This window comes from Larimichthys crocea, chromosome XV, assembly GCF_000972845.2.
Source record: "Larimichthys crocea isolate SSNF chromosome XV, L_crocea_2.0, whole genome shotgun sequence".
Taxonomy (NCBI): domain Eukaryota; kingdom Metazoa; phylum Chordata; class Actinopteri; family Sciaenidae; genus Larimichthys; species Larimichthys crocea.
This window is the reverse complement of record NC_040025.1, coordinates 23,312,371-23,327,270: the sequence shown is the minus strand read 5'-3', so window position 1 is coordinate 23,327,270 and position 14,900 is coordinate 23,312,371. Positions and strand designations below refer to the sequence as shown.

General features: G+C 38.7%; 1 protein-coding gene across 2 annotated transcripts in view; it reads right to left on the bottom strand.

Moving 5' to 3' along the window:
• The window catches only part of sema3bl (sema domain, immunoglobulin domain (Ig), short basic domain, secreted, (semaphorin) 3bl), a 61,742-nt gene that overhangs the window by 28,686 nt on the left and 18,156 nt on the right, over positions 1 to 14,900 (bottom strand). For both annotated transcript variants that reach the window (XR_003463818.1, XM_010740897.3), the window contains exons 2-3: positions 14,260 to 14,420; positions 8,011 to 8,073 (exon numbers count right to left, since the gene is read on the bottom strand). Coding sequence is in view for 1 of the 2 variants with exons in the window: in XM_010740897.3 (XP_010739199.3) it covers positions 8,011 to 8,073; positions 14,260 to 14,420 (224 nt within the window). In the remaining variant the exon portion in view is untranslated. The remainder of the gene's footprint in view (positions 1 to 8,010; positions 8,074 to 14,259; positions 14,421 to 14,900) is intronic.

Here is a 14,900-nt window from a genome sequence, read left to right as displayed (position 1 = left end):
AAGTTCGGGTCAAAGGAACTTCAGAACATCAGAAATGCCTGGGTGCCAAAATGAAAATGTGATGATGTGTGAGTTTTATGACGACACCAACGATAATTCTGAGTTTAACTTTGAGCATTAAAAAAGAGGTAATAAAATACTCTTCACTAGGTATTTGTTAAAGCTGAATGTAAACAACAAAGGAGTTCAAGTGGACATTGTTAAAAGGCCAGACACACACACTGATGACATACACATATGAGTGAGAACAAAAGACGTGGTGACTGCGGAAATAAGTATCAAGACATTTCTGTACTACACAGAGGTCCAGAGGAAGCAGAGGGCATGAATAGTTCCTTTTTCCTGTCTGTAACAACAGCAGATGACAAAAAGGGTGTCAGCTGAGAAGGAAGGGGTCGGCTGGGTGTCATTTACTCGAGTTAACAAGGTCAAACTCATATGTGCACAATGAGCATCTGGTGTGTGACTGCACAATGTGTACAGTACTAATGTGTCCAAAATATCAAACACAATGATTTCAGCGTGATCCATACGTATCTGCGCTGTGTCGTGTGTGAAGGTCTTTTTCTGATCACTACACATGAGCGCATGCACGTGCAAATATTTTTGTGTTTTTACAAGTGCGTGTGAGTCTCATGAATGAGTCTAGTAAATCTGTCATTTTGCGTTTGTGTGTGGCCCAGGTCCCTCTCGCAGAAGTCGCAGTGAGACGCTCAAATGTTGTTGATCATTTCCTCGAGTGCTTTGAGGCGCTGTAGACCTGATGTAAACCATGTCACTGCAGTATGAGACATAGTTTACATCATCGTGTTGACCTTCCCCCGTGGCTCATGGCTCTGCGCAAACAAAACCAGACCAGTAAAAAACTAAACGGAAACACATTTGTATTAAGAATGTTTTCAATAAATCCAAATTTGCTGCTAATTATTCAGTCTACACAAAAATGGAGCATCTGGATTTCGCACTTGCTGATATATTTCTGTTGCTTTACTTGTGACAAACCAGTATAAAATTTATCTCCAGCATACTGGAATCATCTTCTGGAGTGAAAGGCTGGGCTTTATTTTATGTCTTTATTCATTACAGAGGATATAGGAGGTCTAGGAAATCTACCAAGTGGACTGAGAATGCATTGAAATCTGTCTCTACAATGTTTCCGCTCTATTACTCAGGGAGTTGTCTTAGAGATCTGTGTGGCCGAGAAAGGCAAAGAGTGGAATGAAATGTTGATAGGAGGAAATATGTCTGTGCGCTCCCACCCTGGGATTTGGGGTTTTACATGTCTGTGTGGTCTTACTGAGATTAAGTGGCAATAAAAGGAGTGGTGTTAAACACAAAATGAAGTGGTTTGATTACTAGACCTGGTTCCTCACGTTGGGAGATTTCAGGGAGTTGTCTTAACATCTCGCCAGAATTGAAAATGGAGATATTTTATCGCTGCGTAAATAGCCAAGGTCAGGGCTTTATTGGTGGAAACAAAAGCTCACAATGTTCATCTATTAACCTTTTGAATATCAAGGGGAGGATGGCTGACCACTAATACGCTTTCCCAGCAATAGCAAGCTGCTCATTCAGTTCAAACCTTAAAACTGCCCACACAAACCACAGTTTTTTTCCTTGGGGGTTAAAATTGGTATGCACAGCATTTTAAACATCCAATTATTACTACATTGGCTCTGGGACATATGTATCATTAACATAAACAAATAAGGACAATGCCAAGACCTCTGGCAGCCTATCCCGGCCTTTAAGATTTGAAATACTAAAACTGATTTCCCATGGAGTATGGTGATTTTATAGCATAAAACAGCAGGATACTGTGCTTCCAAACAAAGATTTCAAAGTTAAACAGCAAAATCACATCCATCATGTCCAACAGCATTCAATAAATTGTACTACTGGATGAAGAACCATATCCAGTCCAATGGATTAATTAAACGTTTATTTGATACGACAACTTGGATAAAGAATGTATAGACTCTTCCAATGTGTTTTTCAGTCCACTGAAAGAGAAAAACTTGGGCTGAACAAGAAGAGAACTAGAGGTAACTCCAGAGAGCGGGAATGGAGACAAATGTCTTTTTTGTCACAGAAAGAAATAGTTTGTGGCTAAATGTGGTCTTTATTTTGAGAAATATGAGCAGTACAAGTACCACAGGCTGCAAATCATTTTAATCACAGTCTGATTTGTTTACGGTTCGTCTAACACAGCATCACAATTTGGCGGTGATACATTAATGTTTAAATATACATACAGTAGATGCATTCAAGAAATTTGTTCAAGGACCAGGAAAATGTTTTTCATAATATTTCTTCTCCAAGTTTGCTCATAGATCCAGCCTTTTTGGCACATTGTGGAATGCATGTTGCTGATATTTTAGAGAATTTAAAGTTTCTTTAATAGTGCATTGATAAATTGCTGTGAGCCAGACCATGTTTACTAGCCAAAAAAAAGACATACGGTAAATAATGCCATTATTATTGACGTGCCAGGTCGGAATTGGACTTTAATTCTGACAGATCAGCATGCCAAGGGTGTGCTATCAGCAAGCTTGTATTAGATTAATTCTAATTATCACTTTGTTTTGAGAGAACACTAGAGATGAATGGTAGACGTTTGGGCCAACAATGACCAGCTGCTTTGTTGATTTTACTTTATAGAAATTCACTTTCGTCATCCTAGACAGTTTATTAGCAATGTCAATGGAGCACAGTGCTAGAGGTATCATTAAGCTAACAATAGAGAAGGCTCCAGCAGCCGAACTTGTTCTATGATGGCTGAGCCGGGCAGGGAGAGGCAAGTTTGGACACGGAGAGCAATTTCCAGTGTAAACAGCCAATGTTCAGTGGAGAGAAGTCAGATTCCGTAATACTAACAGGATATAAGGGCCAGCATATTCATGTACACACACACAAATATGCCCATGCACAAGACTACAGTGAATCGGACATCATAGACAAACATCATAAAGCAGTTCAAAGCTGGACCAACTGGCCTCTCTCAGTCTTTGGTCGCTCGGCAGCTGTTTGATCTCCAAGAAGAAACCAGCTTTCTCTGATTGATTTCCACATAGAACTCAAAACATTCAGTCATGGCAAGAAAGCCTCGCCCAAAGTCCATGAGATGATTTTTCCAAAATATCTACCAAATATCTCCTCCCATCAAGTAACCAATCAAATATTAACTTTAGGACAGAAAACCACAGTCACCTACTTGGCTGCCGGGCAGGCGTGACAGCTGTAACCAACATTTACCAACACTTTGGCAACAAAAAGAGTCCCAGACGGGCAGAGACAGACCGCACTGTGTCTCTGTGTCTCCAGCCTCTGCGGCATCTTTTTCTCATTAATATTAAACAAAAAACATTAGGGACCCATAAAGAGGAGCTGCTGTATTCTCCCAAATCTGGAGCCCACATGTTTTACTGTTTAGCTCTGTACAGTCTAAAAAGTAAAGTTTACTTTCAAACTTAGGAGATTAACAGCCCTTTAGCTTGAAACAAAACATTTACTAATGCGCAAGTTAATGTAGAGAATTAGATTGTATACAGAGTACTTTAGTCCCAAATAATTGGAGGGATTATATTAAGGTAGCATTCTTAAATGGAAAGAGGAAGTTTTCAAATTGTAGTGCTACTGTGTTGTTTAATGATGTTGGAGAGATGTACTGATCTCCAGTATAGACAGTTTAGCCACATTATATTTTCACTCCTGTATTCTTTCCATGAATTCCATCCATCCATTTTCCATAAGTGCTTATCCTTATCAGGGCTGTAGGGGGCTCCCAGCTGACATTGGACAAGAGGTGGGTACACCCTAGGCAAGTTGCCACTTCATCTTAGGGCTGACACATAGAGACAAACAACCATCCAAGCTCACATTAACTCCTAATTTAGAGTCATCAATTAACCTGCATGTCTTTGGACTGTGGGAGGAAGCATTTAGAGAGAAGCCACACAGACACAGGGAGAACACGCAAACTCTACAAACAGAAAGGCTCCAGCCGACTGGATGGTTTTAACCAGGAACATCCACTTTCATAAACTGGGGGTTTAAATTACATCAAAATCACTTTATTTTCAGTTTATTCACCTGTGGTATTAAGAAGTAGTTTGTCAGTGCTTTGTTTCAAATGACTCCAGAAATCCAGACTAAATCTACCTTGTTAAGAATAGGGATAAATCACCTTCATGGTTAAAAGAACCCAACAACAGAGGACACCAACCGCAACCTTCTTAAGACTCTGAGCTTAGCATAAGCTCAGATCATTTTTCTAGACAGGACAGTCTATTACTTTCTTACACTTAGATAGAAAATGTCAAGATTCAAAGTGGAACAGATCACAGCTCTGATAAAGCCATTAGAGAGGCCAGATTACAGAAAGAACAAAGCAGAGAACTGTGCCCACAGGTTTACAGTACAAGTACACATTTTTTGGAGTTCACAGAGATGTAAAAAACAATGCCTCACTTGTTTTCTCAAAGCAAAATTATGCACACATTAAAATGCCCAACTTGCCTACTCTTTCAAAATGTTTGTGCTCAACATGTGTAGCATTATAATGTATAAATGTATGTAATGCACCATTTTTGCATACTAGAGATAGAAGAAGTGACTAGCTGATCAGGCATTCAATCCAACTGTGAGCAGAAGATGCAGATACATAAATCAGAAAAATGTGTTAACAGCCAGAGCAAGACACTGCATGCTTGGCAGAAGTCACAGAGTTCCTCCCCTCAGCCTGTTATTTATTTGTCGAGCTGTAATTAATGATGTTGAAGGTCATGAGGTTGTGACTCTGGGAGGAAACGCTATCAGTAAAAACATGTTTAAGGTGGTATAGACACTTGTCAGAAGAAAGCTGTCTAGGCAGAGGCTTTCATTGTAGAGATAAAAAAGACATGCCCCTGCTTTAGTTATTTTTCACACATTTAATGTCAATGCATGTTTGAGGGCAGCCGTGCAGCAACAGAATAAACTATACATTTTTTTGTCTTTCCATAATTTGCCCAGAACCCTCCATCACTTCACCAAACACACGTGTGTGCTCACACACACACACAAGTCAAAAAACAATGTGAAGACCTCTCACCTTTCAACCTCTACCACTTTTTGTCAAACTCAGTTATGTTTAACAGGCGCAGACAGCAAACATATGAGACAGAACGTGTGTGTGCGTGTGTGTCTTTTGCTTTGTAGCTGGGATGCAGCAGTAATCCATCTAGTTTGACACCAAAAAACGGAGAAACGTCGAGAAACGTGAAGGAATGTGGAAATATTTCTGTGTAGTTTAACATGAGCAGACAAACATCTCTATCTGTTACTCACAGTATTTCACACATAGACACACACACACACATACACACACACACTCTTTATGACTCCTTTGGCACAAGTAAGGTAGACTTACACACATCCTGTTTTAAGACCTATCTAATAATGGATTAAGAGTCCTCCTCTCCACTGTGGACAGTAGCACACACACCCACACACACACACACACACGTAGTGACGTGTGAGCCGTGTGAGCAGCACGCAGAGGAAACACCTAATAAAACTGATATAAGACACCCAAGACACACCTGCCACTTCAAACACAGAAACATACATACACACACATACACCTTCTAAACAGTTCCAGATGGCTGTCCGGCTGTTAGACTTCTTGCAATGAGCACAAGAAGGCACAAAATTTATAGTAGTTTTATGACTTTTGCAGCAGTGTGATCCTTTTGAGTGTGTGTGCTTCTAAATCAGTAATTAGTGTGTATGCTGAGCACCACGTAAACCACTGGGAGCTTCTTCTCCAACTGGGATCAAACTTAATGATGTCTCAGTACTTCAAGGAAAAGAAACTTAATTACTGAATCTCTTCTAATCACAAAGTGCAGCTGAGGTTGATGGATATCAGCAGTTTTGCAGGTATTTGGTGATGAACCGAGTAAAACTTTGACCTGATGATGGCGCTCGCAGAAAAGTTCGGGGATCACAAAACTAATTACAAGTCCCGAGGGGAACATGAATGTCAAAAAACATGACAATCAGTCCAACAGTTGTTGAGACATTTGACGCAAAACCACAAATGTGAACCTGCTGGGGGCAAATTCAAGTCAATGGGTTTCATCTGGTGGGGACAATGAATGTCTGCACAAAAATTTATGGCAATCCATCCAGAAATTGTTTGGGTATCTCAGTTTGGAGCAAAGTGGTGGACTGACCAACAGACTGCCACTGCCATTCCATGACAGCCTCATGGCTAAAGACATTAACTGATTTACTTCTCTTTGCCCCATCCACATCTGTCTCTTTCCTTTTTAGTGCTGTGAAGTTGGCTTTCTAACCTCCTTCAGGCATACAAACTGAGTCAGCTTTCGAGGAGGTAAACAACTTACAGAGCTGGTTCTGTCCAATATAGTAGTATTTTCTGAAACTGGAAATTTATTCTGAAATGGTTTGTTTCTTGACATTCTTGATGTGGTTTCTTCAGAAATTCCCTTACCACATTTCTGTTGTTGTAAACATGGTCATAATTAGATCAACACTGTCTTCCAGTTGTGTTTTTTCGCTGTCTCTCCTCCTGTACATTTGCGTCCCTGTCACCTTCTTTTTTTCCATTATACATTGCATCTTCTCCTTCCCCCCACTGTATTTTGAGCGGCCATTAAGAGATGCAGTCCTGCCTCCCTGTCCTCCTTCACAGAACCAATAAAAGTCTTCATTTACAACTACAATCTTCTAAAAGCCTTCTCTTTCTCTGCACCTCACCTTCTCTTGAGTAAAAAAAAAAATATTTATGCCAACTTTAAAAGTAGTTTTTAAAGTTTTAAATCATCTTGATAGATATTTAAGTCATTTATGGTCTCTAGTTTATAGTTTACTGTAGCTTTTTGATGATATGAGGAAGCAGAGACTAGAGTACCAGTTGCTGCAGGGTAGGAAACTGAAGTGTACTAAACTGTGTAAGTCATTTACAGTATACTTACTTACACTTACTGCTTATACTGCTAGAGGCATATTCTGCACTTCCCAGCACTTGGGGACTGCTGTTAAAAAAAAAGGGCCTTGTAGTGCCACGAGTGCATAAATATTTTGTACCGTGGTTCTCAAGCATCTTTCAATGAATTAGAACTGGAAAAAGTCAAGCAGAGAGTGGGAGATAAAAAGGAAAACCACAGAGAGAAGCCAAAAGTCTCTGAAAGCCCGTACACCAACATGACAAGCCAGGATTTGGAGGACACAAGTGCCATGCTGAGAGCTGCTTCTCTGCTCTTAACAGGAGCCATTTTGGCAAAGAAAAGTGTGGAGCTGCTCAACAGCATAGGTCAAAGCAGTCACCATATTTATGGAAAAAGCAGGGTCTATTGGGTTTATTTTTGACCACGTTCTACTGTCAGAGTAACTGGAAACAGGATTGAGTATTAAACTGCAGGGCTCAGCTGGTAGAATGAAAGGCTTACAAAAAAGACAGGCGGTGAAGCCAGGCAAACAAATTAAAAAATCAGCAAACAGACAGGACATTGGCAACAGAGCTGGTAATAAAACAGGTATTCAGGAAACAGGTTTTGAAGGCTAAAGCAGCAAAGCAACAGAGAAAATCATCCAAAGACAGGCTGGCTAAAAAGTGGCCTATACTGTACATGCTGCTTAAGCTGGGGATCTCTAGAGAATGGAAACTCGAGGACAACTAGAGGGCAGGTGAAGCAGGACAGGATATGGAAACTCCCAGAACAGACAGACTGGGAATGGAAAAAGAAAAAGTGTCTATGTGTGTGTTCAGACTGAATATGAAGCAAACTTTACAAACAGAGTAAAAACATAGTCAATAGAAAGGCACATGTGGATGTATGAGTTGAGTATAGAACAGATTTGAGAGAGTTTCAAATGTTTCGACTTGCTATGAAGAAGTGAAAAAGAATTTTCCATAAGATGAACTAACACCATCTAACAATAACACATTCAGTATTTTAATAAAAGGTGTTAAAAAGGCTGGACTGGAGCTGGCAGTCTTACCTGTGGTTCCTTCCCAGTTTGAATGCATTCCTCTCTTGTGCCGGGTAATGGAGGCCAATAGATCTACGAAGAAAGAGAAAGAGAGAAAGCAGAAAACAAATGAGATGATAAATGACCTCATAACTGTGAAGAAATGCCAACAACTACCTTTTCAGCCATATTACAAAATGCAATCTGGGTTCTATGTACCCACACAGGCTTTGTGTTACTCTGTTAATGCAATCAAAACATGATAATCAGCCTCTGTGTCGTTAAATTAGAATTATTTTTCCTGCAATTACAGGCTAATTGAGCAGAGCAGATCCTCTGCATGTGATGAAACAATAAAGGACAAAGAGCCAAAGTTAACTTTTGACTTGGAAAGCTGAAACCTTGATTGAGACATGACAGACACATTTATCATTCCACTTTTATATTTTAAAACCTTCAGTTGACCCAAATTATGAATAAACATATTGGCAATAATGGCCAATGTCTCGGCCATTCTGGATAATTCATTGTCTTGACCAGTTTTCTTTGGAACTCATTCTGAATAATAAAAAGTTCCCATGAAAGATGTTCTGTGAGTAATCCGGAGTAGTGGGACATTAAGTTTTTGGGAAATCGATGTTGCTGTGGACACCAGAAACAAGATTTCTTTCACTTCTATAGTGTTGGTGTGAAGTTGGATATCTCAGAGACAGATATGTATCTCACAATTTTGGCATATTGAGGTTGACATCTAAAACAAACTTTAAATATGTGAAATAATTTTTTTTTGTTATTTTTACACAGAAGAATAGGCTACATGATTTTGCTGCTCAAATATGTGATTATCAACACCTTTACATTTACAGTAGCCAAGTACATGTAGCCCATAGTAAACAAAGAAAGTCCCTTTCAGTATAGATCTTCTGTTTAGTCTGAAGAAATGAAGTTAGACTTTTTGCTTTAAACAAACGGTAAAGTTGTGTTCAGCTCAACCCTCAGAGTATCCTAACAAGACCATCTGGAGCTTTAAAAAAGAAAAATGTAAATAAATAAATATAAATCTCTTCAATTTTCAGCTCAAGTTCTCACAGTATAAATCCACGAATGCCTGATTAGGAAAGTCCCAAAGTCTTCCTCTCATTCTGGCAATTCATTGAGGAGAAGACCTGAAGCTCTGATAAGCATGAAATAAAATTTGGACCTGAAACAATGGGATTTGTTTTCACTGCTTTCAGCAAATGACAAATGAAATGATATTGCTACTGAAGGGGAAAGTCTGGCTCAGTATTTGGTTAATGACGTATGTAATACTGTAGTTTTCATGCAGTAGTCCGGAGGGTTTCTCTGAGACAATAAGTCTTTGTCTGCTCCAGTAGGAAACTGGCTTTGTTTTGGCTAACAGGGAGAATAGAGACCAGAGAAGAAAACAAGCGGCTCTGACTTGCATTACTACGCCTGATTACGTTTGGTTTATATGGTGAGCATGTGTGTGTGTGTCAAGGGGCAACGGCTATTTAGTGGGTATGAATGGGAAGTGATAAAGTGATATAAACACAGAGATGATGTAAATTGAGTTTAAAGAATGAGTGAATGTTTCTGCCTTTTTGGCTCAAAACTGAACCACGTTCTGCTGTTTCACATCTTAAATCTCATATCAGCAGTAAAAGTTTGAGACAGATTTTATCTCCACTGTCATAAATCCCAGTTCATCACAGCTTGAAATTCTCTGACAAGTCCTGTTTGGATGAAGGATGTGATACTGAAGAGCCTGGAAATACTTAACCTTTCTAATATACTAAAATATGGTGTATTGTGTAATAGTATAAGCAGTGTACATTTGCAAAGAAGAGTGCAAAATATTAATATCTTCATGGTTAGCAAAATGTATTTCATATCAACTCTGTTTTGTTATGTAGGATTCAAACTTCTGTATGTTTTCAAAGAGTTTTTAATATATGTTGAGGTTTTCACATAATTTGCAAATGTCCGTTTTCTATGTATTTCCTTACTTACACTTTAGGTTATTTATTACTACTTTTATTGCATAGTCATCCAAACAACATATGCCCCCTTTAATTTATGTGATTTTTAAAAAAAACATAATTTCAGAAAAAACAACCTGGAAGAGCCACAAAATTGACCAGGTTTCTCAGCATATTATGGACACATTTGATACATAGCTCCACCTTCACACCATCTGATTCGGACCTACTTTTGTCTAAAAGCTGGCTTGCATTTGTGGGAACCCATTAGAAATTATCACTTGTTTCATGCCTGACTAAAATGTATAATACATGGTCTAGATATTTGGCATGATGCTGGACTGATGAATTTGTTTGTCCCTGTCTAAAGGTCGAGCTCATACACAAAGTCTGTGATAAAGCAGCTTGGCTGATACTGATATACTGTGAAATCAGGCCCTTCCTAAAACCTGGCTGGCAGTGTTTTGAGTCAGTGTGCTGCAATATTCCATCCACAGTCCAGGAGTCTCATTACGCATGTTTTAGGAAGTATGGTCGAACAGCCATCAGTGTTCCGCCCTCTGTTTAACTGTTTCTTGACACTTCATCAGTGTCATTCTGCTTCTTCAAAGTCCTCTTTAATTTTTAATCCACCCTCAGACATAATTAATGTTTCTTATGTCTTTGATCTCTGAACTTGGAACAGTGTTTATTTTAACTGTGAAAAAAAATCTATCTAGAGCTGGAAACAAGTGTGACAAGCAGGATGGTCCTTTCCTTTAAGTTTGAAGCTGAAATTGATCATATCTTTTAAATCTAAAGTTAAACAGGAACCTTCAGCAGCGTCAGTACAGTAGCTACAGACACAATACTTTCGAAGTCAGCCAAGATCGTGGAAAGACAGACATCATCAAACAACGTCTTTGTTCACGAGCCAGCTGCCAAGCAACCAGCAATAAATACAAAACCCTGCAGTACCCTGGACACAAATAAATTCACATTATACCAAGTGAGGAAAGAGGCTAAAGAACTGCCTGATGTGATCAATTCAACTATTTTTTTTACAATCTATGCACGTAAAATATATTTCTAATTCCCTGTAAATATTGTACTTTTGTTCATATTATTCATAAGCATTCTACTATAACTCGACTACTTAAAGGCGGTAAAATAGCTGTGACACAAGTTACCATATGAAGCAAACTTTACGCTGCATGCTAATGTAATCAAGTGAGTTTTTTTCTATTTTGGTCAACAAAGATAAGAGATAGAATTTCTGCAAATAATCATCTGTCTTTTTGACAGTTCAATGTTGCTAAGTCAAAGCCAAAATTTGACAGAAGCAGACAGATGGAATCATGGGGAGCTTTGAGTTCATTTTTCACTGAATCACGATACAACAAGTCAAGAATTGTCTGATTTACTGGTCTGAGACATTGTAAGAACCTTTGAACTGTTAAATCTTAAAACTAACTCGGAAAAAAATGTAGTCCCTGAGGAAAAGGTTTAGATTTCAACACAACCTCTGCTTTTATCAACACGACACTTTATACGTTGTATTCTTTTGAGGCCAAAGAGATTAGTCTAGAATTAAATGAACTGGGCTAGAAGCCATTTCCAAAATCACCAAGGGAGCACAGCAACACAACATGCACTGCATATAACAAAGACTGAGTAAAATACACCCTTTGTCTGAACATGTTGAAGCATATGACAAAGCCATGTTTCCAGGCCAAAAAAAACAATAAGAACCTAAATACCAATCATTCCTGTTTACGTTTTAGCCAGGATGAAGTGGAATATTTACTCTATCATATGAAACATTTATATGACCTAAATGCATATTTGTTTTAGTTTTTTCTTGATAGTTATCATTAAACGAACTGTTCCACTTTCCAGATTTGATTCAGAATTCTGGATCCAGTTTGGGCAGAAACATGCTGGGTACACTGATTCACTGCCATCTGACTGGTTTTCAACCAAAGCCTTGTGTTTTTCACCTTACTCCTATTTCAAATTTTACTACACTGTAGGTAAGAGCTTTAGTGGAAAGGGTGGCAAGCTGAGTTTATATGCCAAAGAAATGTTGTAAACTCTGATGGGCAGAGTTTGAACTGGAAAGTTTGATGTGTGTGTTTGATTTCACAGTGGTTTGAATCTTCATTGTACTTTGTTCAAAGCATCAACCCAATCTTTAAATTTAAACCAACCCTCCATTTAAAGGAAAAGTTAAACATTTTGGCATTTGAATGTATTCATTTACTTTCCAAAAGAGATTTGAGAGTATCGATAAACCAAATCTCTGAAGAAGTAAAACATGGTTAGCCGACCTTAACAAAAAGAGTTGAAGAGTTTAATCCATGCCAAAATAAAAATATAAAATATCATCTGTGTTTTTCAAGGAGTTTTGTGCTGTTGGAGGGCGTATGAGAGAGCCAGGCTAGCTGTTTGCTCCTGCTTTCAGTAATTGCTCCTGGCCCTTGAGTTTTTTTAAATCACTAATTGATTCAACAATGTTTTCTTGGAGTGATAATTTCTCTTGTGAAGACAAGCACTTTTATTTTCTTCTTCTGTTTGCACTGGTTTATGGAGTATTTGGCAGATGTGTGACATCTTGTAAACCTTTTTTTAATTGAACTGGCATCTCTGATAGATTTCACAACGGCTGGCTCTGATAGAAGCATGGGGCAAATGGCTTGCAGCTCACTTGAATATCAGCAAGCTTCACGTGTGATCGTCAGCCAAGACAGAGAACAGTGAGAGGAGGCTGTGAGGGGGATGAAGAAGAATTAAAGGGGAGATAAGGTGGACGACATCTGGCTCTCTGTGTACGTAAATTCCCTGTTCACCCATTCACTTTGTGTCCTTGCGGTCTCTTTGACCGTGGCATGAACACATGCACACACACACACACACCGCTGCACTTAACTAAAATGCTGAATCACATCAAGGTTTTCTGTTTTAGAGTTATTTTTGTTCTGCTGACTGGGAACCAGTTTAATGGAACACAGATTCTACTGGGCACCCTACTGAAAGGTATAAATGAAAAAATGCATAAATGTGCTTTTTTCCCCAGAACTATCCGTCTACAGATACACATGGAGATGAAATGAAATCCTGTTTTAATTTAAATCGGCTCATTTCCCTGGTGTCAAAGTGTTCCAAAAAAAACCTCATAAAATCTAACTCAAATAACTCCCTAATTCCAAAAATCTGTATCTTCTGCTCCACCGAATAAATTACAATAATATGAATTCCATTCAAATATGAGATACATTTTTCCATAATATTTAACATACTGTGTCGTGTCTTCTTGACCTAAACAAGACGTTCATTACACTGATGAAGCACTGCATCACAGTGACATAAACCCTGCCATTCTTCCCAAAATTAATAAACCTTATTTAAACAGTGATGTTTCAAAATCAAAAATATTTATGGATGAAAGAAAACATGGCTTTGAATCTGATATGATGATAATTGCACGAGAGCGTTATATCTCTCTCTGTTAGTCAGTGTTTGCTGACAGAGAAAATCTGCAGCACAGTTAACATATCTGACTTCTGGGTCGTAATTCATCTCTCATGTCTCTCTGATGAGCCAAAGAAACTGTAACTCTCATAGCACAACCGTTTGACAAGCCTTAATGACAAATTAATGTACAGATGGTGCAGATGGAAAAACAACGCTTGATTTACGACAAGCTGCACTTTTACTGGTGTTCCTGCTCTGCAGTGGGCATGAGATTGTAGAAAGGTTTTGGCAGAGGAAGCATGTGAATGTTTAGGTGGAAGTAACAAGAGCATGAGGTGCAAACAAACCACACACAAAAAAACACACAGTTGAAATTTATCCCAGAAAACAGGTGTTTTTTCTGACAACTGACCTTTCTTGAAGCTTCATTTCATATTTTCATCACTGTTTTCTGTTACCAAAATGATGATGCAACAGCATTCGTATAAAATAAAATGGCTGCTCAGGTCTGAGTCACCACGTTTATAGCTGATTTATGACAAAAAGTGCTCTAACAGATGTTCTCCAAAGGGGGAATTCTGGAACTACACACAGTCCTACGCCTATCTCTTCAAGTCATATATCACCTTCAACAGATTGAAACCCCTTGCAGAGTCGCTGCAACCTAAATCAAAATGGAATGATGGATGTAGGCTGTACAGTTAACTGACCTTTTACAAAACATATCCATCCACAGAGCGGAGCAGAATACATAGCAGTTCTTTAATAACTCTATAACTTTACCTGGTATTATTTAATGTCTCCAAAAAAAGCAAAACAAAACAGAAAAAAACTAAAAACTCACCTCTTTGGACTCACTGCTGGCAGGTCCCAGCAGGAGAGAATACAAGACATCTTTACCTCCCAGGAAGAGGCGGTCACGGTACTCATCGAGGAAGACAGCAGTAAGAGAGAGCTGGCCATGATGACCGCTGAAGATAGACGACCTGTTGGTGGACAGCAGGTCTGCAGAAAGAGGAGAGAAAGCAGTATGAAATCAGGGTGGAGATGAAGCAAGGAACCAAAGGGATGAATGAGTTTTATGTCTGCAGTATTTTTCAAAGAACTTCCCCCAACAAAGCCTAAAATCAGGTAGAAACAGGAGAAAACACAAATCAAACACATGAAAAAAGAAGAAAAAAGGACACGGATGAAAGAGACAAAACAACAAATATCAGTAAAAGCCATATCATTATGGAAAATTACCCTGAAATGCCTCAGTTTGTCTTAACAAAGAGGTTTATGATCAAAGCTTTCAGCAGTTTACAGTTTCTTAGAAGTTCAGGGAGGTTTGTGAGAGTTCTCCACAAACCAACTAATGATGTTTTCAGATTATAACCGGCCAGGTAAAACTTTCTGGCTTCATCTATCTGTTAAACATCTGGAAGGGGCTTTCGTTGCTTGTTGTGCTGAAAAACAGGCAAGCTGAACGTACACCTTTTGAAC